This window comes from Macaca thibetana, chromosome 4 (genome assembly GCF_024542745.1).
Source record: "Macaca thibetana thibetana isolate TM-01 chromosome 4, ASM2454274v1, whole genome shotgun sequence".
Taxonomy (NCBI): Eukaryota; Metazoa; Chordata; class Mammalia; order Primates; family Cercopithecidae; genus Macaca; species Macaca thibetana.
Genome location: NC_065581.1, coordinates 139,349,710 through 139,374,124, shown reverse-complemented (window position 1 = coordinate 139,374,124; position 24,415 = coordinate 139,349,710). Strand labels below are relative to the sequence as shown.

Here is a 24,415-nt window from a genome sequence, read left to right as displayed (position 1 = left end):
AGAATAGAGTGAACCATAAGAGATTATCTCAGACCTCAAGAGTTTATCCTAGTTGGCTTATAAGGCATGTGCTCTCGAAAAGTTGTTACATAAATACGAAAAGTATACTAAGTGTTAAACGACTGGTCCAGCTAAATCAGTTCCCGAAGACTGTGATGGTTAGACAAGTCTACAAGGAAATGGTGAAATTTCAGTCCAGTTTTGAAGAACGGGTTTTGAAGGGCTGTAGAGAAAGCTGGAAGTACACTCCAAGCGGAAAAATCACTGGGAAATATACTGTCTTACTATCATACGCCGCTCCAGAAACCCACGCAGCCCCGCCCCCCACCTACTAGCGCTGGGAGACCCCCAAGCACTAGGCACTCGCAGATGAGGAAGCCCCTCCCACAGCGGCCGGGGTTTCGGACTCGGAGCGCGAGAAACAACGGGATAGCGCCTGCCTCGCCGAGCTTCCGCTTCCGGCCCTTCAGGCTCTGTCTCTGTTTTGGGAGGGAGAAAGAGGTGGGACCTAGCGCGGGACGCGCAGGCGCACGGTCGGCAGCTGCAATGGCGCCGTCGTGTACCCTTAACAGGTATCTGCTGCTCATGGCGCAGGAGCACCTAGAGTTCCGCTTGCCGGTGAGTCCGTAGAGCCCTCCGCAACTTCCGACGGAAGAGGACGCTGGAGTGGAGTGGGTGTGTGGGTGGAGGTGATTTGCATAGCCCCAGGAGGCTGGGATTCGGGGGTCTGTGCTGGTCAGCGCGGGTGACGCGTCCCCAGTCCTCGGGCGGGGTGAGCTTGGCGGAGGGTGTGTGCGAGAGAAGTCCGAGACCAAACCCCTCGGCCTGCTTAAACGTTTTCATTCATTCGTTTGCCCGTGTACCAAGTACCGGAGTTAGGCAGGTGAATATGACCTGTCCTCTCACTCCCGGAGCTCTTCGTCTAGCGGAGGATAGAGACATCTAGCAAATGCTCAGGCTAGTGTTTTAAGTATCGGAATCTGCGGATCAAGCTCAGTGGAGGGGATGGTGGTAGGGATTAGATGATGGAGCACTTGAGAAGAGTATTTTATTTATTCAAGAAACGTTTCAGAATGCATGTAGTCGAAGATGCTACACTGGGCATATAACGATGATGTAAACAACCTCTGCCCTCTAGGAGCTTACTGTTTAAAGGCAGAGCAGACACATAAGCGTTGAATGACAAAATAGCATTGGTAAGTGCAGTGATAGATGCACATGGAAATATGAGAGCACGTGGAAGGGAAGTCTAATCTACTTGAGGGGTTGGGAATGTTGGCCTTTAAGAGGGCTTCCAGAGGAGATGACACTTGAAATAAAGGATGAATAGGAGTTAGAGGACCAAGGGGGGAAATCAGGAAATTAGAATTACAAGCTGTTCATTATTACTGGATCACTAGTTATGTGACCGAGAGTGGTAAGAAGAGGGCAGGGGAAGTAGAAAGGGGCAAGAAAATGAAAGCCTTGAAAACCCTGGAGCTTGGAAGGGGGATTTATTGAAGAGCCTTAAGTAAAAAAGTGACCACAAAATTAAATCAGTTTGACAACACTATGGAGGATGGATTTGAAAAGAGTAAGACTTGAGCCAGAGACTAGTTAGGAATAGTCTTGTTAATAGATTAAGAAGGTCTGACCTACAGCAAGGGGTAAGAGGATGGGATAGACTGGGAAAATATTTTGGCCATACAGTAATTAGGTCTGAATTGATTGAATATGTGGGAAAGGGGCACCAGTCAGGTATGACTTCTGGGGTGTATATAGGTAGGAGTGTCTCCATGTAATATAGAGAACATAGGCAGATGTAAGATTTAAATTTTGTTTACACTGAGTTTGATGTGCTCGTGTAACATCAACCTGAGGTGACCAAGAGGCAGTGGATATATGAATATGCATAGAGTATGGCAGAGTGATCTGGACTAGTGATAAATATTTGAGAGTCTTCTTCATATGAAGACTAGGAGAGGGGATGAAATTACTCAAAGGGTAAGGTCAAAAGAATAGTGGGCCAAGTATAGATGCTTGGTGAAGGGGTGGCCTACCCCTCCACACCTGTGGGCGTTTCTCATTAGGTGGAACGAGAGACTTGAGAAAAGAAATGAGACACAGAGACAAAGTATAGAGAAAGAGGAAGTGGGCCCAGGGGACCAGCGCTCAGCATACAGAGGACCCATGCCGGCACTGGTCTCTGAGTTCCCTTAGTATTTATTGAAAATTATCTTTACCATCTTAAAGAAAAGGAAGTGCCAGGATAATAGGATCGTTATAGGAAGAAAGTCAGCAGTAAGACATGAATAAAGTTCTCTGTGACATGAATAAGTTTGAGGAAAAGTGCTGTGCCTTGATATGCATATGTAAACATCTCCATAAACCTTTTTAGTGCAGAAAGAGCAGCAGCGCGCTAGCAAGTCCCGCCTTTCGCCCTAAGGCGGTTTTCTCCTTTCTCAGTAAACAGAACATACAATCGGGTTTTATATCGAGATGTTCCATTGCCCAGGGACGGGCCAGAGACAGATGCTTTTCTCTATCTCAACTGCCAACAACCGCCAAGAGGCCTTCTTTCCTCTTGTACTGGTCCTCCTCAGCACAGACTCTTCATGGGTGTCAGGCTGGGGGACAATTAGGTCTTTCCCTTCCCACGAGGCCATATTTCAGACTATCACATGGGGAGAAACCTTGGACAATACCTAGCTTTCCTAGGCAGAGGTCCCTGTGACCTTTGGCAGTGTGCGTGTCCCCGGGTACTTGAGATTAAGAGAATGGTGATGACTTTTAACCAGCAAGCTGCCTTCAGGCACTTGTTTAACAAAGCACACCCTGCACAGCCCAAAATCCTTTAAACCTTGAGTCACCACAGCACATGTCTGTTGCAAGGACAAGGTTGGGGGTAGGGTCACAGATTAACAGCATCTCAAATACAGAACAAAATGGAGTCTCTTATGTCTACTTCTTTCTATATAGACACAGTAACAGGCTGATCTTTCTTTTCCCCACACTTGGAAGCATTGATATTAAGGGAAAGTTGGAGGAGGCCATGAGGAAGATGGGCAAGTGCCAGAAGGTGTGAGACTGCAGAAATCAGAAGGGTAAAATTTTAGGAAGCAGGGACAAATGGATAATGTCGAACGCAGTTGTTTTTTAGTGAGAAAAGAGTGAAAAAGTGTTCATTCATAGTCCCAATTAGAAGATAATTAATTGGTGAATTTTCCTAAAGCCGATATGTTGAGTTTTAGTAGGAGAAGCCAGGTGGCTTGGTTTAGTAGTCACTGGAAAGTGAGGAAGGGGAGATAGGATAGACTTAGTGCCCTTAGCTGGAGCATGAGGGAAAGTAAGAAATTGGTTAACAGTTTGAGGAGGACCTAGGGTGAAAGGAGGATTCTCCCCATGGAGAGAATGAGATTGAGCTTAAGTGTATTTGTAGGCTGATGGGAAGAGAAGGGATAAAAGGGCATGGTGGGAGGGGTTCTCTTTTCAGTAGGAGGGAGGGGTTCTCTTTTCAGTAGGAGGGGAGATTGGACAAGGAAAGTTAGGTGGGTGTGGAGTAGTTGCCTGAGGGCCTGTTTTGTAGGTAATGAATGAGTGGAAGTTATTTCTTGAGAGATGATGGGCCAGTAGTTGAATGTGGAAATTGAGACAAATAGTAAAACTTGAAATAGTCATTGAGAGCAAAGGGGAGAGTTGACAAGGAAAAGTAAAATGATTGAGTGGAAAAGAGCATGGGTATTAGAGCAATGCTGAAAACCAGCTGAAGGTGAAAGTCGTATATCTGTAATCATGCTAAGATTCTGTGATTTTCTTCAGTTGTGTTTAACTCATTGGCCTTAGGAGTCACGAAGGAAGATTGTGGCATTGATTCAGTATTAATGTTTTGAGTTTCGTGGAGGAAATAAATTTTTAATTAAGTCTTAATTGACAGAGGACATGTTCTGTTGGTGAAGAGGATTGGAAAGTCCCCTTCTGTGAGAAACAGAAACAGGCTTAAAGGCACAGAGGTGGCCGGGCGCGGTGGCTCAAGCCTGTAATCCCAGCACTTTGGGAGGCCGAGACGGGCGGATCACGAGGTCAGGAGATCGAGCCCATCCTGGCTAACACAGTGAAACCCCGTCTCTACTAAAAAATACAAAAAACTAGCCGGGCGAGGTGGCGGGCGCCTGTAGTCCCAGCTACTCAGGAGGCTGAGGCAGGAGAACGGCGTAAATCCGGGAGGCGGAGCTTGCAGTGAGCGAGATCCGGCCACTGCACTCCAGCCTGGGCGACAGAGCGAGACTCCGCCTCAAAAAAAAAAAAAAAAAAAAAAAAAGGCACAGAGGTGTGATTGGTTATGATAATTTGGAAGACTTGGGGAGGGAGGTTGAAGTTGTGGGCATTGAGACCAGAGAGGTGGTAAGATCTAGATTTGCAAATGTTTTGACACCATTCTAAGGAGTTTGGATTTTTTTTTTTTTTTTTTTTTTTTTTGAGACGGAGTCTCGCTCTGTTGCCAGGCTGGAGTGCTTTGGCGCGATCTCTGCTCACTGAAAGCTCCGACTCCCGATTCAAGTGATTCTCCTGCCTCAGCCTCCCAAGTAGCTGGGACTACTGGTGTGCGCCACCACGCCCAGCTAATTTTTGTATTTTTAGTAGAGACAGGGTTTCCCCATGTTGGCCAGGATAGTCTCGATCTCTTGACTTTGTGATCCGCCCGCCTCAGCCTCCAAAGTGCTGGGATTACAGGCATGAGCCACCGCGCCCAGCCAGGGGTTTAGATTTTTAGATTTAATGGGTAGCCACTGACCATTTTTCATTTTAAGCCAGGAAGTGACAAGATCATTTGTGTTTTAGAAAGATAATTCTAAAGTACCAGAGAAAAGATACCACTTAGAGAATACTGGACTAGAACTAGAGAGGCTCAAGAGTGTGTGTAAAGTAAGGCAATGCAGTGCCAATGGAGTGGTTAGACTGTGGTCTCCAGCATAACAACCTTAGTGCTTGGTGATTTTTTACTTGTTCTTTCCATTGTAAATTCTTAGTCAGCGTATTACCCTTGTGCCAGTTTATTCTTCCAAAAATTCTGTTCTGTTTTACAGCTTCATTCTTCTTAAGATGAAAATCTTTAGTCAGGCATTCAAGGTCCACCACTGCATGGTTCTTTCCTTTGTGCTGTCACTTCCCACCTAGTCCTTAGTGCTGCCAAAACTGACTCATTATTCCCTAAATTCCTGCTTTCACCTTTGCTCTCTGTGTTTCCTTTAGTCTGGTTTGGGTCTTTCCCATTCTTTATTGATTTTTACATAGTATTCATCTAAATAAATCACATATTTATTTCTTTTAGCTTTATATGTTTTACATGATTCTTTTTCAGATCCACAGTTTCCTTTTTGTAGTTTTTCCTCCTCTGCCAAAATTCTTATTTTTTTCTTGAATCCCCTTCAATATAGAAAGCATAGTTATGTTAAAGTATATGATAAAAGGGATCCTGTGGGTCTGTTTCTATTGTTTCTTTTGGTTCTCTTTAATGTAGTGTGCTGGGCTGTTTTTTAAATATATGCCAGATGTTGTATTTGAAAATTTATTTGAAAACATAATTTGAGGGCTGGGATGATGTACATCCTCTTGAAGAAGATAGGAACACGAAGGAGCATGAGGAATCTAGGATGGGTTTAACTCATTTTCAAGCATTAAGCCCTGTTCATGTTCTGATTCCCATGTACTCACAGAGTGTAGCTTTTTGATATCTTAGTGTAAATTAGGTGGTTCATCAAGTATCCTTTTCTCCCCCTGGGTGACCCTTTCTCTTTTTTTCCCTTTCTATGGGCACTCAGAAGGGCTGTTCATTCTTGCAGCTGTTCTTGGATTTGTAAATATCTCAGGGAAAAAGCGGCTCCACCTTGGAATTTTTGTCCTCTCCTGGATGTTGGTTTGGTAATTTTTGTTATCTTTCTATGCCTTCAATTAGATGGCCAACTTTTCTAGTTATTTTCAACAGGAGGCTTAATCTGAAATACCTCTTTTGCCATCCCTGGAAGTTGAATTCCTCTGTCATTGGGTTAGATTTTTATCACGGATTAAGGCAGTTTCCATGAAATTTTCCTTCTCAAACTGAAATAATCTTTTACTCTGTTGTACTCTAATGCTTTTTTTGCTTTTACCTGTTTAAGAACATGTACTGTTTTTTACACTTTACATTTCAGTTGTGAGGTGGTTTCGTTAGTTCTACTAGACTTTAATTTCCCTAAGATAAATGTGTGTGTATTTTTACATAGCTCAGGGACTTGCACATATTAGTTGCTTAAAAAATTTTTTTGCGGGGGCGGGTCAGGCGCAGTGGCTATCACCTGTAATTCCAGCAATTTGGGAGGCTGAGGTGGGCGGATCACAAGGTCAGGAGTTCGAGACCAGTCTGGCCAACATAGTAAAACCTTATCTCTACTAAAAATACAAAAAAGTAGCTGGGTGTGGTGGTGTGTGCCTGTAATCCCAGCAACTTGGGAGGCTGAGGCAGGAGAATCGCGTGAACCTGGGAGGTGGAGGTTGCAGTGAGCCGAGATCACATCATTGCACTCCAGCCTGGGTGACAGTGCAAGACTCCGTCTCAAATAAAAAAAAAAAAATTTTTTTTTTTTTTGGAGACAGTTCTCTCTCTGTTGTCCAGGCTAGAGTGCAGTGGTATGACCGTGGCTCACTGCAGCCTCAAAGACCCAAGTTCAAGCCATCCTCCCACCTTAGCTTCCTGAGTAGCTGGGACTACAGGTATACCACTATGCCCGGCTAATTTTTTTATTTTTAATTTTGTAGAGACCGGGTGTTGATCAGAGGCTGAGGGTTGGTGCGAGGGGGCAGGGTGGGGTGGGTGTGGGGGAGTTCTCACTGTGTTGCCAGGGTTGGACTCATGTTATCTCTTTGCCTCAGCCTCCCAAAGTGCTGGGATTGCAGGTGGAGCCACCACACCTGGCTGCTTGAAATATTAAAATCAGTGATATAGAATCTCTTCTGGGAAAGGCAATCCAAAGGACAGTCTATACTTTTGGGCCCATCTACTGCATTAGAACTGATAAGCAAGGACGCTATAATGAATGGCTGCCTTTATGAATTAAAATGAGAGATCAGGTCCAGTTTTGCCTCTGATAGAATTAATCAGGGCCAATTATAGTTGGCAGCTACTTAATGTAGTTCTTATTGTACTAAGTAATGTTTACTGAAGTTCAAACTCCTGCACTTTATTGCTTGTCCTGAAGCAACCTTTTAAATGGATGAAAAAGCAAGTAGCTGAAATAACAGAAAAGCTCATGGAATTAATGCATCACACATGCCCCAGATCATGCTACATTTTTATATCCAATATTCAATATAAATTCTTTTTTATTCCTAATGTAGAAAGAGTCTCAACTGGAAAGTTGAATTTGCCATAAGATTAATTAACATTTTGTGTTTTGCTTTTTCCAAGTAGGTTGATGAAGTAGTGTAAACATGTTTTGCTTTTCAATTTGAAACTTGGGTTATCATATTTATTCTCAGTTTTAGGTGGCTGCTTAAGTTTTGGGTAGTAAAGATAATGCTGTGCCATAAAGCTTTAGTCTCTCATTTTTTTTTCCCCACCTAACTCTTAGAATCTTTGTGTTTTAGCCTGTTGCAGCTTTTTAACAGTATATTCCAGGAGCAGCAAACTTTGGTGTTTTAACTTGGTTGTAGTTGGATGTTTTAAATGTAAAGCTGACTTTACAATATGCTTTAATACAGAACAAACAACAATCATGCAAGATCAAGTAACTTAATCTATAACTTTATTTTTTTCTTTTAAGTGCTATAACTCTATCAGTCTTGGTTGACTTCTTGAGCCACTGGACTTCTAGGACAGTTGTCAGGATCTTCATCATTTTGATTCCCTTAATAACTGCCTATGTTCTGTGCTTCTCTCTTTGTAGTTCACCTAACGTGATGAGGTAGCTATGATTCCTGTTTTACATATGAGGGAACTAAAAGTTGGAGGATTTAAGATTCTTGTTTAAAGCCACATCGCTAGTATTTGGAAGAGCTGAAAATCAGATTATGGTCTATTTGACTTCTAAGTCTCATGTCTCCTATTCAGATTTGTGTTATCTTTGTTGCAAAATAACCTTTGGGCTGCCTTCACTGATTTATCAGTAGTCTGTGATAGTTCTTGGTTGATCCATCTGATTGAACTAAATTCAGACCCTTCTAACACTGAATTTAAAAAAAAAATGATTTGTTGCATAGACAAAGAAAAAATAGAAATGGCGCTAGTAGCTTGAACTTCTTTTTGATCTTGGGGGCGGGGGGACCTTCCTGATCTGGGTATATTTTCCCTTTTGATGGCTGTACCTTACGGTGGGCTTGGTGTTAAAGGCTCTTCCTTCTGGTTGGGAGGAAGGGGGATAGTAGGCAGACAGCAGTGGGACACTTTCCTCTCATTAGGTTCCATCCTCCGTAAGACCTATAGAGGAGTGTGATTCTACCTGTTTTATGTGATTTAAGGAGGTAACTTGTTAGTCATACAAATTATAAAATTTGTATAATTATTTGGGTTTATCAGTACAAAGTGATTGCTTCAAAGAATATAAACACTATCTGGACGGATTTCAACTTTGCATGATTGATGCTTTTAAAGTATCTATTATGTTGGTTCTCTTTCTAGTTCTGTAACTTTATGCAGAAAGAAGATGAGATTAACTTAGTTACTTGTGCTTAATGAATACCTAGTGGTATGCCCTGGCTGATTATTTTTTCCTTTTCAAACGTCTTCAAATCATCTGTCTGATTTTCATGTTGACTTTATTCACCAATTGTCAGTTTTACTAATCTGCAGTTTGTGTAATCTGTTTTCTTCCTTTTCAAAATCAGGGAATTTTCTGATTAAGTGTTTGGTAACTCTTCTGTTGTCTAAAATTTCTCAGAAATTACTTACCTGTGGTTTTTACTATTAGATTTTTTCTGAACCCTAAATTGTAATTGTCTGATGTTGAAGCTTAAATGCCTCAGTTAGATCATCAGCCTACTCTTTTTTATTTTTTAGTCATATAATACCTGTCTCCCTTAGTACAGTTTTAGTTCCTTTTGTTAAAATGTCTTTTCTATATCATATTTTCAATACAGGAAATAAAGTCTTTGCTTTCGCTTTTTGGAGGTCAGTTCGCCAGCAGTCAAGAAACTTATGGAAAGGTAAGTTAAATTTTCATTAGACCATATGGAGTATACTTAGAAATAGAGCCTTAGGTTTGAAGAGAAGTGCATATCTTAAATTTATATTTGTGTGGTTACTTGTATCTGTTTCGAGAGGCAGTGGAATAAAGAGGATATTTTGGGAAACACTGTGGTTTTGTTAAGAAATTTAGGTTTATTTCTAGTATTTTATTTGTTTTAAATTTTTAATCAACAGTTGCGTCATAATTTGTATCTGTCCTTTCACTTAAAAAAGGGCTGTGACCCGTTGGTGAGTTGTGTTTAGAATTTGAATTTAGAATTTAGCAGAATATGGGGCTCATATTGAGAATCATTTTAAAATTTGAAATTGTGCATTGTATGAGATTGTGAATATATGAGCTTTGTATTTTGCATAATACTGTAGTTTATCAGTGTATGACAGAAGTTTGGAAAATAGAAAAAAATAATTTGCAGTTCCTCCTTGACATGACTCATAATTTGGGGATGCTGCCTTCCAGTCTTCTTTTGTTCGTGTACTTTTTTTTCCTCATTGTAATTCTAGTTCTGCAGCCTGTGTTTCTCACCTGATAATGTCAATATAGGCATAAGTTGTTACCTGGCCTTTATCTCTAACATAGTTACATAATTAATCTAACCATTTCATTTTCTTCAGGTTGCTTTAAAAATTTTCTAAATAAAAGTAATACTAAGATGAACATTTTTTTCCTGTTTGGATTAGTTTGAATTTTTCTGTTGGGTGGGGTAAATATTGGAAGAAAAAAGATGGGGTATATACCCAAAGTAATATAAGTCATTCTATTATAAAGATACATGCGTGTGCATGTTCATTGCAGCACAATTTACAATAGCAAAGCATGGAATCAACCTAAATGCCATCAGCGATAGACTGGATAATGACAATGTACATATACACCATGGGAGCCATAGAAAGGAATGAGATCATGCATACTGTGCAGCCATAAAAAGGAACAAAATCATGTCCTTTGCAGGGACATAGATGGAGCTAGAAGCCATTATCCTCAGCAAACTAATGCAGGAACAGAAAACCAAACACCACGTGTTCTCACTTACAAGTGGGAGCTGAATGATAACATATGGATATGTCCAGGGAAACAACACACACTGGAGCCTGTTGGGGGTGGTAGAGTCTGGGGAGGGAGAGCATCAGGAAGAATAACTAATGGATGCTGGGCTTAATACCTAGGCGATGGGATGATCTGGGCAGCAAACCACCATGGCACACATTTACCTATGTAACAAACCTGCACATCCTGCACAGGTATCCCTGAACTTAAAAGTTGAAGAAAAAAGAAAAAAGCTAGGTGTGACAGGAAGGATTTCTTGCAAAAGATGAAAGAGCTTCAGTTGAAAGTCCTGTAGTGTTGGACTTTTACTCCTGAATGACTTTCAGTTATTGAGGGCAGGAGGAAAGGAAGGAGAATGCGGATATAATTGGCTAAGGGTGATGAAATGAGGTCAGGATCCTTTTGGATTTTGCTGTATTCTGGCAAGAGGTTATCTGGGTGCAGCTTACCAGAGCTTATAATCTTGGGTGTTGGGATAGAGGATTGGGAAAACACCCCTCATGCACTTGGAGCTTTTTTCCCCGAGACAAAATGTAAAATAGTAAAAGTTAATGAGAATTTAATAATGTACCTCATGATTTTCCATCATAGTTGTTTCAAAGGGCCCCTCCTTCACCCTCAGATGGCCACAATTACCTAGAAAAAGGTCTCATTTAGCAACTAAGAAATACATTACTTAGAAATTAAAACTGAAATAGCTGTATTATAAGGGATGATCAACCATGATGAATTTCAAGATTATACTTTGGGATATAATATGCATTAATTCCTTTAGTAAAGCTACATAAAAGGGCAGATACAAAATTAATGTTTAATTTGAGGATATATTCATTTATAGGGTCATTATAAAAATGTTTTTACTGTATTATTCTAATTTACTCTTTTACTATTGGAACGATTTTTATTTTGGTTACAGTCAGATCAGATATTCTTACATGAAAGTAGCAAATAGGCACTTCTCCTTAGTGACTTCTTGAATAAAAGCATATGATGCCATGTAGCCACTTAGAATTAAGTTGCATATTGTTATTTTTTTCAGTCACCATTTTGGATTCTTAGCATTCCCTCTGAAGATATTGCAAGAAATTTGATGAAACGGACAGTGTGTGCCAAGTAAGAGAAACTTACGTTCTCCTGCATGAATATACTGTTACTTCTCGTAACTACTCAGTCCTATTTTTTGCTATATTGGCATAAAGTAGTGTGGAGGCTCAGTTTAGCTTGCAGTTACAAACAACTGCCACTGGGTGGCGGTGGGGGACCAGAGGAAATTTACCTGCTGAAACCAAGAATCTCTGGGGAAATGTAGACATTTGTTTTCGAATAATTTTTTTAAACTTCTATATTATGTGGGAATATAGTATGAGATATAAACACTATGTTCTTACGCAGGATAGATGCCACATATAATTATAACCAAAGTGCTGAAAATCCAAAAATGCTTTTTTCATAGATGGTTTTTAATTGGATGAGCAGATTAGTGAAGTGTAAGGTAACAAAAGGTGAGGAATGCCATGAGATATGTTTTACTGTTTCAGTTGGTAGAGAAAAGAATTATGAGTATCAAATCTTGATATGAATTAATGTAATGATGCTGCTGTTCATTGTTTATCCTCAGTGTTTCTAGATTTTATCATTGGCATCCACTTTTCATTTCTTTTTTCTTTGTACTATTGGAAAATTTTCTGCCATCAGATTTGAAAATTAAACTGTATTTTTAACTAGCATCTTAAAGATCAAACAGATTGTGTTATCTTTAAGCTACTTTTTCTTCCTGAACATTTTGGCAGATTGCTGAAAACTTTCTTTTCCTTAGAAATTATATTTGCTAATACAGTGCAAATAAGAATTTACATATATCTAGCTTTATTAACATGGTTAGCAATGTTTTATATCATCATATGTAATTGTTGTATTATGGAATTGGATAAAACCCTATATTTAGTTAACTTCATCCTATTGAGAACTACCTGCAGCCTTTAATCTTTTACAGTGAAACTTGTTAACAGGCCTTATTATGAAATAAAAATGACTAGAAAACAGAAACATAACTTTTAAAAAACTCTTTTTGAATAATTGCTTGTTGGGTTTAAAATAGCCACTGGAGTACTAAGAACTTGTATGCTTCTTTCAAAACTCTTGTCTTCTAATTAATATATTTGATTAATAACAATTAACAATTATACAATTGTTATAACAGTTATACAATTAACAATTGTATAAAATAATTTTTAATTGCTTTTTATTATCTATATATTTTGTGTAGCTGAGGTATACCTTAAGTGATAGCTAAGTGAGATTAATATTGTAGAAGCCTTTTCTCTGTAAATTCAATAGAAAAGGAAGAAATCGTTTGCAAAGCAAAAAATTTACAATTTAACTGTATCAGAATGAAGATAGACTTTTATAAAAGCATAGATTCAAACCAACTTAGATTTTTCTGTGGTAGGAGGGGATTGAAAGTTAATTTATTATTAACATGAAATATTTTGAGCATGCGACAAAAAGGTGAAAAATATAACAAGTACCTAGGAATATACCTTATTAGATCTCAACATTTTGGGTAACTTAGTTACTAAAATTTTGTGTGTGTGTGTGTGTGTGTGTGTGTGTGTGTGTGTGTCCTTGTGTGCGCATGCGCATGCATGACAGAGTCTCACTCTGTTGCCCAAGCTGGAGTGTGGTGACATGATCTTGGCTCATATTAGTCTCAAATTCCAGGGCTCAGGTGATCCTCCTACCTCAGCCTCCCAAGTAGCTGGGGCTACAGGTGTGTGCCACCATGCCTGGCCAATTTTTTCCCTTTTTTGTAGAGACAAGGTTTTGCTATGTTGCCCAGGCTGGTCTTGAACTCCTGGGCTCCAGTGATCCACCCACCTTGGCCTCCCAAAGTGCTGGGATTACAGGCATTAACCACTATACCTGGCCAGCTAAATGTTAATAACATTTTTATTTGGTCATTAGTCTTTTTGTATTATGGAGAAGACATTGGGAATAATTGACTTTTCTGCAGCTTTTTACACATTTATCTAAAATAACTGATTTTACTGTATCATTTGTTCTAGACTAAAAATGTGAAAACTTAGAAAATATCCTGAATTATTGAAAATCCTTCTTTCCATGTCAAGTTTAACTTCTGTGTGTGGTTTGGGCTTAAGTTATATTTGTTTCCAGGATACATAATTTTCATTTATACTTTGCAAAACATAGGCAATAATCAGTGGAGTGTGCGTAAAGAACTAGTAAAATGACTGTACGTATTACTGTGTGAACTAAGTTCTTTACTGAGGTTAGTACTAATCATTTATTTCCTAGGTCTATATTTGAACTATGGGGTCATGGACAATCTCCTGAGGAGCTGTACAGTTCTCTTAAAAATTACCCTGTGGAGAAGATGGTGCGTAGTAAAATGTGGTTTTACATAGGCATGCATGCAGATTCTGTAGAATTAAAATGCTCAAAAAACTGATTTCCTTTTATTTTAGGTTCCATTTCTACATTCGGACTCTACATACAAAATAAAGATTCACACTTTTAATAAGACATTGACACAAGAAGAGAAAATCAAGCGAATAGATGTAAGTAAATTTAGCAAAACAAAAACCCTACATGATGAATGCAGTCTAGCCATTTTTGATATGTAGGAATACCTAATGTCTGTGAAGTGTTTATTTTGTACCACATTGTGTGCTAAGTGCTTTTCATGTTTTATTTAATGTTGACTCCAGGCTTACAAGGTAATGTTATTAGATAAGTGCCATTTTTCATAGTAAATTATTATAAGACATTAGCATTTCTTTTGTTTTTTAGGCACTTGAATTTCTGCCATTTGAAGGAAAAGTGAATTTAAAGAAACCACAACATGTATTCTCTGTTTTGGAGGATTATGGTTTGGACCCAAACCGCATCCCTGAGAATCCACATAATATTTATTTTGGTAGATGGGTGAGCAAGTGTTCTTTCTACCTATGTCAGTTTGTTTTTTTGAAAGCTACGTATTAGGTCTTTTGTTGACTCATATGTAGAAATTTAAAGCAGCTAAAGGTCAGAACTACTGAATGGATTAAAATTGGTGAGGAGTATGTGATTATGTTTTGTTTTGTGTTTTCCCAGAGATTCTTAAATGAAGTGCAAGAGGCTTGTTAGATATAAGGAGGAGGTGGTATACCTGGAAATGTTTTTTTTGTTTTTTTTTTGTTTTTTTTTTTTTTTGAGTCGGAGTCTAGCTCTGTCGCCCAGGCTGGAGTGCAGTGGCCAGATCTCAGCTCACTGCAAGCTCCGCCTCCCGGGTTTACGCCATTCTCCTGGCTCAGCCTCCCGAGTAGCTGGGACTACAGGCGCCTGCCACCTCACCCGGCTAGTTTTTTGTATTTTTTTTTAGTAGAGACGGGGTTTCACCGTGTTAACCAGGATGGTCTCGATCTGCTGACCTTGTGATCCGCCCGTCTCGGCCTCCCAAAGTGCTAGGATTACAGGCTTGAGCCACCGCGCCCGGCCAACCTGGAAATGTTAAAGCAAGACTTCCCAGAACATCTGGGCTTTTTTGTTTGTTTGTTTTTGTTTGTTTGTTTTAATAAAGCAGAGAAAACACAGAGTGCTGTGGTAGTTGAGGAATCTCATTTGTGGAGATTTCCAATCTGGGCCTTCCATTCCAAAAGAAATGGAATTACTGGAAAGCAGTTCTGCCGACTTCTCTGAGGCTTTAAGTGGGTGATTGGAAGCTGTGAGTGGAAGCTGTGACTTATGGTAGAGATTATTGTTACATAGGAGAACAAAAAAATGGGCATACCTTAACACCTACCTCTGGAATAATTGCATTCAAATGCAGGTCATACTTGTTTTGAAAAGACAAAATAAATGGAATGACATTAAGCAATAAAAGGTTTTGTTCATAACTACCTCAATTACATTATTGTAAAGAAACTGGAGCAGTAATAAGTGGAAAGAAGTTCTTATCAGCAAAATACAATGGTCTTATTGTGAGTGATTATCTTAAGTCCGTTCTGTATGGCTGTACTAACATGAGAAATATCTCTGATTTAGATTGCAGATGGACAGAGAGAGCTTATTGAGTCATACAGTGTCAAAAAGAGACACTTTATTGGAAATACAAGTATGGATGCTGGTTTGTCGTTCATTATGGCTAACCATGGAAAAGTGAAAGAAAATGATATTGTCTTTGATCCATTTGTTGGAACAGGTATTTTTATTTAACTTTTAAGCTAGTGTAGAGATGTTGCTTATTTATATTAATGAAGGTCATGGTAATATTTTTGCTAAAAGAGTAAATGGATCATCGTTTAATTGTGTTTGGATAATGGCCAAGAGACAACCACGTACTTGTATAATAGCTAGTATTTAACACTTTGCCACTTCAAAGATGATGCTGATAGAATTGTATGGGTTTTATTCCAGATAAACTACTAGGGGGGAGCATCCATCTAATTTTTTTGTAGCAGAAAAACTTTCAATACCATACATTGTAGAAATGTTGTAAAGCTGTATAGTTTATTTAAATAGGAAAACTCTTGGTGAAAGAAAACTTGAATGACAAGATCAAAAAAATATATTCATCCATGTTTAAATTCGTAACTGTATATGTGGATGGAGAAAAATAGTTAATATATCCCATCTTTGAGTTGGTTTGTGGAGGTTTATAAGTAAGTGTGAAAATAAGAAAAGGTGTCGAAGTATCAATGGGCTAGATAGCCTGGTCGCTCTGGCAGTGACCTTGGTTTTTTGTGCACGATTGGGATAATTTTTTATGGAAGTCCTAAAACTCCAAGTTTACTTCATCTGACTCTGTGTAGACTTTTTCCTACTTCCACTCAATTTTGCTTGATCTTGCCCATACCCAGCAAATACTTGTATTTATATTTGTTTGGCCAAACTCATTATGGCTCAGTTTGTGGTTGGAGCCTATCCCTGTAGCCATCTTTCCCCTTGGGCAGTGATGATGCAGAGCTAACATTTATTGAATAGCAAATGTATCAGGTACTATAGTTTGCACTCTGATGCTACTATCTAGTTTAATTCTTACAACAACTAACATGGAAATACTTTAAAAATTTGCTTGAGGAAATTATGGCAGAGAGAAAGGTGAAGTGAACTGGCCAAGGTTATACAGTATATTGGTTTCATAGGATTCAAACTCAAGCAGTCCAACTCCAGAGCTCATGCCCTTAACTTCGAGCTGCCTCTCTCTGCATTAGGATCTGCCAACCAGTGATTACACCATGTACTAACTTAAGGAATATGACCACATATGCTTAGGAAGAAGTAGTATGAAGGTGAATCAATTTCTAATTGATGGAATGACTTTCTCTGTTTATTGTTGAGTTAATTCACTGGCGAGTCTTTCTTCTCTGCCAGTTTCTCCATATCACCTACCCTCAGCATACTCTCTATTATTCTTTTCTTACCCACTCTCATTATCCTAAGTAACTCACCCCAAATTTTAAACTTTTTATTGGAAATAATATCAAACTTTCAGAAAAGCTACAAGAATGAAAGTAGAACAAAGAACATCCATGTATCCTTAACTTAGTTTAAGCTGTTGTTAACATTTGGCCTCATTTGCTTTATCATTTGTTCTATTTGTTTATATTTAACACAATATTTTCTTTCCTGCATCATTTGAAAGTTGTATCCATCACATCCCTTTACCCTTCACGTAATTATTTCTCAAGAATAAGGATATATTCTCCTACATAACCACAGTACTGTTTTCAATGTTAATAGATGTATTAATATAGTACTTTGATGTTCATATTCCAGTCTTGCCAGTTGGCCCAGTAATATTAATATTTTTGACAGCATCCTTTCCCCCTTCCTGGCTAGGATCAGGTATTATATTTTGTTGTTAATATTTCTTCGATGTCTTTGATTTGGAACACAGCCAAAGTTTTTTTTCTTTTGTGAAATTTGCACTTTTCAAGATGCTATTTCTCTTCCCTTTATTTTTTATCTAAATTTTTTCTCATTTTGGGTTGTTTGATGTCTCCTCAAGATTAGGATTAGGTTATACATTCCCAGCTGGACCACTATATCAGTGATTTTCGTGGCCTTCTCAGGGCTGTGTGCATGATGGCATTCTGCCCTGCATTAGTGTTGGTAATTTTGATCATCTGGTCTAGGTTGTGTTTGATTTTTTCCATTCATAATCATAAACAGAATTACTGGTGGTTTTATTTTATTTTATTTTTTTCTTGCTATTAAGCAATCTGTGGAGAGACACATTAAGACCATGTAGTATTCTATTCCTTATCCAAATTTCCTCTCACCATTCAGGTCGTCAGGTTTAGTAGCCATTGATAATTCTTTCCTGAACCAGTCTTTACTTTGATGGTTTCAAAGGTGTGATTTTCCAACTCCAGCGCTCCCTCCACAGTTAGAAGTCAATGTTCATTATTCTGCTGTAAGCAAAAGCCCTTTCCTCTCTTCCATGTATTTGTTTTTCTATTTGTTATGAATATGAACTAGTGGGTTCTTCTTTTTAACCCCGATGGTCTGTAATTCATTATATTTCTTAATTTTCATTTATTTTTTTAATAAAATTACTTTTTTTAATAAAATACTTTTTTAAAAAAATTACTTTTTAAAAAAATTACTTATTTTTTTTAAAATCAATTACTTTTATTCCTCAAATTGTGATTTGCCCAGTCAGAGCTCTTTCACATTGAATCTGTCTTTGTGACATGTTCATATCCTTTTTTCTTTGGAGTACTTCCTTCCTTTCTCTTCTATTTGTTGAAGCTCTGGTATCAGTCATTTCTCCAAGGAATTTTTGTTTCTTTTAGCAGGGAGATGAAATCTGGATTATAGATCCTTTCAGTGGACAAACTAGAAAATATATGTGCATATATACACAATATGCATGTAAGTGCATGTGCAAATATACAGGTATATATTCTTATATACTGTGTGTATGCACATACACAGGCATATACATATTTTAGACACTGTATTTGCACATATACTACAAATTGCAGTCAGTCCTTACAGATTTCTTTTTGACTACCCTATTCTGTTGTTTATATGCACCTTCTACCACAGTGAGAACCCTGGTTCCTATCTACATCAACACATTGACTTTTTCTCATTTCTATATCTGAAATGGTTTCACAGTTGTTTTGCTTATGCCACTTAAAAAAATCCTGTGAATAAGAGTTCAGGATGTGTTTTCGGTTACTTACTGTAAGGGGCAGTAAAGTCAAGTACTGTGCCTGCTTTTTCCCTTTTCATTTAAAATTCATTTGGGTTCATTTGTTCCAGTTTGCCCTCTGTTTTAAGTTTTTATCTCCCATCCCCTACTCCTTGTTGATTTACTTTTATTTTCAAATATGTATAAGATGAACTTGCTTCCAGAAGTCAGAACTACACAAGAAGTGGTACTCAGAGAGGTGTCACTTTACTTTTATAACACTTCCAGCCTGTTCTCCCACCTATCCTAGGTGACTAACTTCATTGTTTTCTAGTTGATTCTTCCTGTGTTTTTATTTTGTAATGATAAGCAGATATATATACATTTTCTTATTTTCGGTGCCTTGTTACACAAAAGGTATCATACTATGTATGTTGGTTTTAACTTTGCTTTTTTCACTTAGTGGTATTTCCTGGAAATCACTTCCTGTCAGTTCATGGAGCTTATCTTTATTCTTTTTTAGTTTTGCTCCATGAGTGTATGTACTGTAATTTATTCAAACAATCTCCTATAGTTGGACATTGGTAGTTTTCAGTATTTTACAGTTACAAATAATGCTTGTAATGACTAACCTTTGTAATGTTGGAGATGTAGCTCCAGAGCAAGCTTGTCCAACCCGCAGCCCATGGACAACATGCGGCCCAGATGGCTTTGAATGTGGCCTGACACAAACTGGTAAAGTTTCTTAAAACAGTATGAGAATTTTTGCAATTTTTTTAAAGCTCATCAGCCATCATTAGTCTTAGTGTATTTTATGTACAGCCCAAGACAATTCTTCTTCCAATGTGGCCCAGGAAAGCCAAAAGATTGGACCTGCCTGTCCTAGGGTAAATTCTTACAAATAGGATTTCTGGGTTGAAGAGTGTATGCATATGCAGTTTCATTAGATGTTGCCAAATTTGTCTCCATTATACTATTTTGGATTCCTACCAACAGTTGTAGGAGAGTCCCTGTTTTTCTACAATCTCACCAGCAGAGTGTATTTTCAAGCTTTTGAAGTTTTGCCTGTTCTGTTGGGTGAAAAATGGTATCTCAGTGTAGTGTTAATTTATATTTCTATGGTTATGCATGAAGTGTCACAACTTTTTATATTTTAAGGGCCATTATGACTTTTTTTGATTTGTCTTTTTTTGTCTTTTGCCCATTTTTTGATAGCAGTTTTGGTCTCTTTCCCCCTCATTTTTCAAGGTCCTTTGTAAGCTTGGGATACAACCCCCTCACACTCCCCCTCTGTTTCTGTGACATATGTTGCAGTATTTTCCCTTAGCTTGTCATTTATCTTTTGACTTTGCTACTCACTGATTTTTGCCATGCAAAAGCTTTCCCCACACTCAAGTTATACAGGAATTCATTTGTGTTTTCTTCTAGTACTTTTGTAGTTTTACATTTTTTCGTTTTAGATCTCTGGTTCATTTGGAGATTATTCTTTTGTATGATGTGAAGAATGGATTTAATTTATCTTTTTCCAAATGCTAAAGCTTTTATTTTTAATCTTATTCTTGGACTTTAAAAACTTTTTCTGTCAATTGAGAATAATTCTTTTAGATATATACATGTACAAAATGATTAATATATATACATACATAGACTAGACCACAGAGTTAAAAAATATGGTTGCCAGTATGGGTAATATTTTTTTGTTGAGTAGATGAGGCTAGATTTTGAAATTATCTTCAGAGCTGTCAATATGTGGACCATTCGTAGTATGTCGAGGGTCAAGGAGACCTGCCCCTGTTTGCTTTAGGGCAGCTCCTCACAGTGGGTAGTATATTGGGAACGTCTGACTGTTCATATAGGACAATTAATAGGAAATGAGAGGAGAATCTTTGCAAATGTACTGCTAAAATATATTTTCATAATTTGTGTTTGCAGTTTAAGTATAGCTTTAGGACATCAGTCAATTTTTGGCACTTTTGTTTTGAAACATAATAACCAATAATTGTGAATAGACACAGGTCTTAAGCACAGTTTGTCCTCTCTTGGGCCTTTTGCCTCATCAATGGGTAGTACCTTCTGAAGGACTGGAGAAATATGTAGCTCTGTGCCCTCCTCCATGGCCATAGTTTTCACAAAACACAAATTGTTGATATTTTTCTTTTGGTTGCCTTTTAAATAGCTTTTTAAAAAAATTCACATGTCTAATCCCCTTTTTATTTTAAAGGTACCAAATTGAAATGTATGTAGTTTCCCAAATGTATTGCCCACTTACTACTCATGGTTTGTGATTTTTCTCAGGGATATAGAGTAGGGCAGAAAGCTTCTGGGAGACTGAAAGGAGAAAAATAATCTTTTCATGCCTAAATACTTTTCCTTGTTTCTTTTAGACTGTTTGCTACTGTTGTTTCGAATGACATTATGGGCGGCAGAAACACACTTTTCTTTCTATTTTAACAAATACATTCGTTTTCATTTCAGTAAATTTTTTTTTTTTAATTTTGTGTGTGTCTCTACTTTCCCAAAGGGGAAGAGATATAGCATTGTGTCAGCTCTTAGTTGTTAGGAAGTGCTACTGTTCTCATGAGAGTTTGGCTAAAGGAATGATCAGCATGAATTTATTGAATAACTATGAATGGCACAGTCCTGTCTGTGATACAGTACAAGACTTGTGAATGGCATATATAACACTCTTATTAACAGAGTGTGTAGCTTCTTTACTTAATATAATTTGTTTAGTGGCATATTTTGCTTTTGTTTATCTAATTGGTGAGTGAATATGTTTTTACTTTAATTGGTGCTAATCCCAAAGGAGGTAATATGATATAAAGAAAAGAATAAATAGAGCAAAGTTTAAATCTTTTTACCAATTAGTATGTGACTCTGGGCAAGATTCTTAACTTGTCTGGGTTTCACTTCTATCATTTGTAAAATGGTAATACTAATATATTGTGAGGATTGAGTCTATATGTATATATAATATTTCTAGGAAGTCACCTGACACATGGTAGACATTCAGTGAACTGTAATGGTTATCATTATTACTTTTTAATTATTATTTTGATAAGATTTTAGATGCCTTTTTGGTGAAAGATGTTAGATGTAGCTAATATTAAATGGTGATGATAAAGTGTTTGACCATAAACTTATTTTCTAGTACTCTTTTTGGCTAATTTCCAATATACTAATAATTTGCAACTGTTGGCAGGTTATAGCAGCAGGCAAGGGAATTGAAATATAAAATTATAAATGTCTAATTCTTTGTTTATAATTAAAAGAATATGTGCAAGTGTATGCCAGTTGCTTTAGGTAGCACAGAGCTCTGCAGCAATAGATCTGATTCCCTCTTATCCCCTCTGTCAAGTGAGTCAGCTCTTCCAGTGATGAGAATTCACCCAGGAGACTAATGTGTACTCCTTGGCCATGTCTACCTTCAGATGACCCGTAGGTCGAAGGGAAAGGAGTGTAGCTCCTTTTGAAGTTTTATCATTGCAAAATAGTGGACACAGAAACCAGGTGTTAGGGAACTAACACTCTCTTCCCTGGTTCTGGGAAGAGAAAATGGGGAGAAAAAGAGAGGGTTAGGAGAGTGAGATAATGGATCTCTGTAGGTTTGTATAATAATCTCTTTCCCATTTTTTTCCCATTACCCTTTGTAGTCCCCTTTTCCTGGAATCTCATGGTTTGTCTAATAGGAATCCCATTGCCTAGCCATATTCTTTTGCTCAGCCTGCTAGTTTAATTTATTTAAGTAGAATTCTTTTTTTAAAAAAAGATAAAATAGATGCAATAATATTGCCATTTTTCTTTCTTTTTTTCTCTCAGCAAAACCAAAACCCGGTCTCTCATTTCTCCACATTTGCAAAGCTTTCCAGTTCTCTAAAGATGAAAATCATGAATTAGTTTTTACATCGTGGAATAAATTCGATTCTTATTGTATTATTTTGCTTGTAAGATATTACCCTACCCTTAAAGTGCTCATTACGATTTAAGTAATGAGAAATTGAAACACCGAGTTGCTAGCATAGATCACATATGCAGTATTTTTACTTTTGGTAACATAAAAAGAAATGGGTGAGTCATGTTACTTGCCTCCTTGACACTTCACTTTTTTTAGCACCCCTTTTTCTGCCAAAAGACCCCCTCAAAAAGCTCAAACTGAGGTATAACTAAATGTAAGAAGTGCTTCAATTTAATCAAAAGAACAACTAGATGACTACCAATGATTACCCAGTGACCAGTTCAGATAAGCTAATTTATTATGATTTTATTTAAAAAAAATAAAAGCTTAAAAGGCATGAAGTTAAGTATCAGATGCAGTCTAACAGATTATTCATCTCCTTTCAGCAGTGTACTTGTAGATTGGGTCTTCTCAAAATTCACTGTAACCAAATGGATAAGGTTCTGTTTAAGGAAGCACAGGAAAGCTTTTCTGTTCCCCTTGACAACTAGTTCTTCTAGGTGAGTATCTGCCTTAATTGGCAGAATTGTAGTAATTCCTTGTAATTTGGGTGAAGTGACTTTGTGAATATTCCAAGTCATCACTTATGCTGCCTTTTCTAAATATGGAGTGTTCCATTTCCAGAGTAAGAATTACAAGGACTTTTTAACCTTCCCTCTCACATAAATGCTTTTTGTAGTTAGTATGAGAGGACGTAGGTTTTGGTTTCTGCTGTACTTTTAGTCTTTCATTTCTCTTCTTCATGGGTTCCAATAGGAACTAGTCAGTTATAATATTTTCATGAACAAAGTATTTTTAACTCCATGCTACCAGACTGTTTTAAATGGCTATGGAAGGCACACCATTAATTTATGGATCTTGACCCTCCAGAGGCACTACCCATCTTACTTGCAGAGATTACATCTCAAAAGGATATAAGGGAAAGAGCCCTAGTTTTTTTTACCCTTGTCCAAGTCTGTGCATATTTTGTAGTCTAAGAATATATTTATGATTTCAGCTTGACTAGCAGGCCTTCCTAGAGTATAGCTAGATAAGACTTACCCAAGCACTAAAAGCATTTTAATTCGAATGATTAAAAAAAGTGAAGTTTAATTAAAAGTACAATTATTAAAAGTTTAGTTAATTTTGTACAATTTTTTTCTTAATTTAAAAATACTATTACCTTTTATTTTAAAGAGTTTCATTATTTAACCTTTATTAAGATTTCTCTTCATGCATGAGCTGGTCACATCTGTCACATTATTTTGACTAGTCAGATTGTGTTGGGACAGTTGTTCTTACTTTGGTCACAGCACTAATAAAAAGTTTATTAATTATTTTGTGCATGTTTGATAACTGTTATTGAGAAATTTATATTTACAGTTTAAAACGAGATAATTACTTGATTGGTTACAGGAGTAACTATATTAAAATAGATAATTCTTACAAAAATTAAAATATGTCCTAACCTTTTAATTTCTGTAAGAACTAATGTCTCACATATTAATTATGCCCTCTTTATTTGTCTGAAACTCTGACTTCAGTGGGAATCGAGCCTAGTTGTCAGAATTTATTCTATTTATTGCCAGCTCTTTGTGTAAACAGTCTTATATGCTCATTTTTAAGAAAGGAGCAAAATGCTTTTGTGTACAGCTCTCAAAATAAGATGAAAATGTCTCAATATACATTATTTTGACCAAAAAAAAAAAAAAAAAGATAAAATAGTGCTATTTAAAATAATGATGCCAAGGTATACATTAATTTCGTAACCAGTTTAGTGAATATAGCTTAGGGGTTTGTTTTTTCAGTCCTGAGGCTTACTAAATATGTTATGACCAATGTCATTCTAGGATACTCTGCCTGCAGCTAGTTTCTAAGACTGGATGAAGTTAAATGGGAATGAACAGGAGTTTGGGACTTGCTGGTTAACAGGTCAAAATTGTGTGATTTTTCAGGTGGCCTCCTGATAGCATCTGCTCATTTTGGTGCATATGTATATGGGACAGACATAGACTACAACACAGTTCATGGCTTGGGTGAGTAGAGATTATAACAGTGTTATAGTCATTGCTGTAGTACCAAATGTACCTTTAAAAA

The 24,415-nt window shown here is 37.4% G+C and overlaps 1 protein-coding gene across 1 annotated transcript in view; it reads left to right on the top strand.

The window, feature by feature from the left end:
- The first annotated feature begins 416 nt into the window (after positions 1-416).
- TRMT11 (tRNA methyltransferase 11 homolog) overlaps positions 417-24,415 on the top strand; it is a 56,370-nt gene continuing 32,371 nt past the window's right edge. Inside the window, exons 1-8 of the mRNA XM_050788707.1 lie at positions 417-618; positions 9,088-9,153; positions 11,281-11,354; positions 13,557-13,638; positions 13,727-13,819; positions 14,052-14,186; positions 15,285-15,441; positions 24,274-24,354. Of these exons, the coding sequence (XP_050644664.1) occupies positions 547-618; positions 9,088-9,153; positions 11,281-11,354; positions 13,557-13,638; positions 13,727-13,819; positions 14,052-14,186; positions 15,285-15,441; positions 24,274-24,354 (760 nt within the window). The 5' untranslated portion in view covers positions 417-546. The remainder of the gene's footprint in view (positions 619-9,087; positions 9,154-11,280; positions 11,355-13,556; positions 13,639-13,726; positions 13,820-14,051; positions 14,187-15,284; positions 15,442-24,273; positions 24,355-24,415) is intronic.